The sequence below is a fragment of the Mandrillus leucophaeus genome, unplaced genomic scaffold, assembly GCF_000951045.1.
Source record: "Mandrillus leucophaeus isolate KB7577 unplaced genomic scaffold, Mleu.le_1.0 Scaffold8, whole genome shotgun sequence".
NCBI lineage: Eukaryota > Metazoa > Chordata > Mammalia > Primates > Cercopithecidae > Mandrillus > Mandrillus leucophaeus.
This window is the reverse complement of record NW_012108696.1, coordinates 2,019,100-2,021,993: the sequence shown is the minus strand read 5'-3', so window position 1 is coordinate 2,021,993 and position 2,894 is coordinate 2,019,100. Positions and strand designations below refer to the sequence as shown.

The 2,894-nt window shown below is 53.2% G+C and overlaps 1 protein-coding gene across 1 annotated transcript in view; it reads right to left on the bottom strand.

Annotated features, from left to right (window-relative positions):
* The window catches only part of LOC105530105 (hepatoma-derived growth factor-related protein 2), a 55,987-nt gene that overhangs the window by 11,777 nt on the left and 41,316 nt on the right, over positions 1–2,894 (bottom strand). Inside the window, exons 6-7 of the mRNA XM_011967468.1 lie at positions 2,147–2,263; positions 1,994–2,065 (exon numbers count right to left, since the gene is read on the bottom strand). Coding sequence (XP_011822858.1) covers positions 1,994–2,065; positions 2,147–2,263 — 189 coding nt within the window. The remainder of the gene's footprint in view (positions 1–1,993; positions 2,066–2,146; positions 2,264–2,894) is intronic.

The following is a 2,894-nucleotide window of genomic DNA, read 5'->3' as shown; positions in this document are numbered from 1 at the left end:
ACACAGATAACACACACACCACACAGATACCACACACACCACAGATAACACACCACACACCACAGACACCATACACACCACACAGATAACACCACATACCAGACACCACACACACACTACACAGATAACACACACACCTCACACACACAGATACCACACACATACCACACACAGACACACCAGACACTACACACACCACACAGATAACACACACCACACAGACACACCACCAGACACCATACACACCACACAGATAACACACCACACAAACACACCACACACACCAAACACACCACACGCCCACAGACACACACACACCACAGACACCACACACAACACACCACACCACACAGATACCACACACACCACAGATAACACACACACACCACACAGACAACACATCACACACACACCACTCAGACAACACACCACACACACCATACACCCATAGACAACACACATGCCACACACATCACACAGACACCACACACACCACATAGATAACACACACCACACACCACACAGACAACACATACACCACACAGAGACAACACACAGACAACACACCACACACACCACACACCGGACACACCACACACCAACAAACACATACACCACATACACCCTACAGACACCACACACCACACACACCAGACACACACCACACACAGACAACATACACACCACACACACAGAGATAACACAACATACACACACCACACACATACGCCACACACAGATAACACACATACCATACAGACACCACACACACCACACATAACACAGACACCACACACACCACAGACCACACACACATAACACACATACTATACACACACCACACACACCATACACATACACCACACACAGACCACAGACAACACATACCACACCCCACACACACGGATAACAGCACACACACATCACACACCACAAAGACACACATACCCCACACGCACCACACAGATAACACATATAACATACCAAACACACAGACCAGACAACACACACAGCATACACACCAAACACAGACACACCAGACACACACCTGACAACACAACACAGACCACACACACACCACACAGACAACACGCCACGCCATACACACACAACACAGACATACACACCAGATACACCACACAGACCACACACACACGAAAAACATACAGATAACAGACAACACACGTACCACACACACAGATACACCAGACACACACAACACACAGACACCACACACACAGATACAAACACACACCATACGCATACAGCAAAACAATGCAACACAGACACACACAAGGACATACAGATGGACACAGACATACAGACACACGAACACACTATGCACACAGGGACACACACGCACACACACAGGCATCACATATACTCACATGGGAACAGAGGCACAACACACAGACACACAGAGGAGAGGCACAGCACACACACACACAGGCACAGGGACACAGGCACCAGAAAAGGCACGACAGGTGCGCACACAACACACACATCACACATGCACAATCTCCACACACACTGCACACACACGTACATGGTCACAAACATGCAGGCACACAAGTACACACACACACATGCACGTGGACACGCATGCACAGAGACCACACACACTACGTTCACACATGCAGCGGCACACACCTCTCTTTCTTCTCTCCCTCTCGCTCTGTCTCCCCTCTTCTCCCTCCCTCTCACTCTCTCGTTCTCTCGCTGTCTCACTCTCACACAGGCGCCTCAGGACTGCTTCCCTCCCTTCTGATGCCAGCATCCCAGAATGCCCCTTTCCAAACCGGACAGTGGGCTCCTGGAGGCAGCCTGGCCATAGCGAGGTGCCATGCTCAGGGCAGACGCGGTCCCCTGGGGTTCCCTGCGGCCTGGGTCCCACCCCCTCCAGAAATGGCCCACTCCTGTCCTGGGGACAGTGCCAGAGACCGCAGAGGTGCCCCAGGAGTGGGCATGGGAAACAAAGTCAAATGCACGCTACCTTCTTTTTCCGTCCCCCCAGGGGGCCCCTCCGCGGCGCCCGGACCACTGCTTTCTTCTCAGGTGTGAAGTCCTGGGGGACAGAAGTGAGCTGAACTGGGGCCCACTGGCAGCCACCGCGCTTCCCTGCCCTCCCAAGGAGCCACCAGCCCACCTGGTCGCTGGTCTTCTCCGACTCAGATGAGCTTTCCGAGTTCTCCTCTTCGGATGGGGACACGCTGGCCTGATCCAGGTCGCTGGAGGCCTTTCGGGCTCGTTTCGAGACCGACATCTGGAAAGGGAACCGCCTGAATGCTCAGCGACGGGCAGGCCGGGCTCCTGGCAGGAAGCCTCCCGCAGACTGCCCACCGCCCACGAGAGCTGAGCTGTGGAATCTCTATGGAGGGCCAGCAACCCTGTGAGAACCTATCAAAGCCAGGGATCCTGAACCTCAAGGACATTATGCCTGGTGAAAGGAGCCAGTCACAAAAAGACCTTATAGGAGGTCCCTAGGGCCATCAGATTCACAGAGACAGAAAGTAGGGTGGGGGACACCAGGGCTGTGGAGCGGGGTGGGAGTGAGTGTTTCATGGGACAGCATTTCAGCTTGAGAAGACGAGAAAGTTCTGGAGATGATGGTGGTGATGATTGCACAACCACGTGAATGTGCTTAACACTGCCAAACAGCGCACTTAAAAATGGCTAATTTTGGCTGGGCACGGTGCCTCATGCCTGTAATTCTAGCAATTTGGGAGGCCAAGGCGGGCAGATCACCTGAGGTCGGGAGTTTGAGAACAGCCTGACCAACATGGAGAAACTCCATCTCTACTGAAAATACAAAATTAGGGCCGGGCGCGGTGGCTCACGCCTGTAATCCCAGCACTTTGGGAGGCCGAGGCGGGCAGATCACGAGGTCAGGAGAT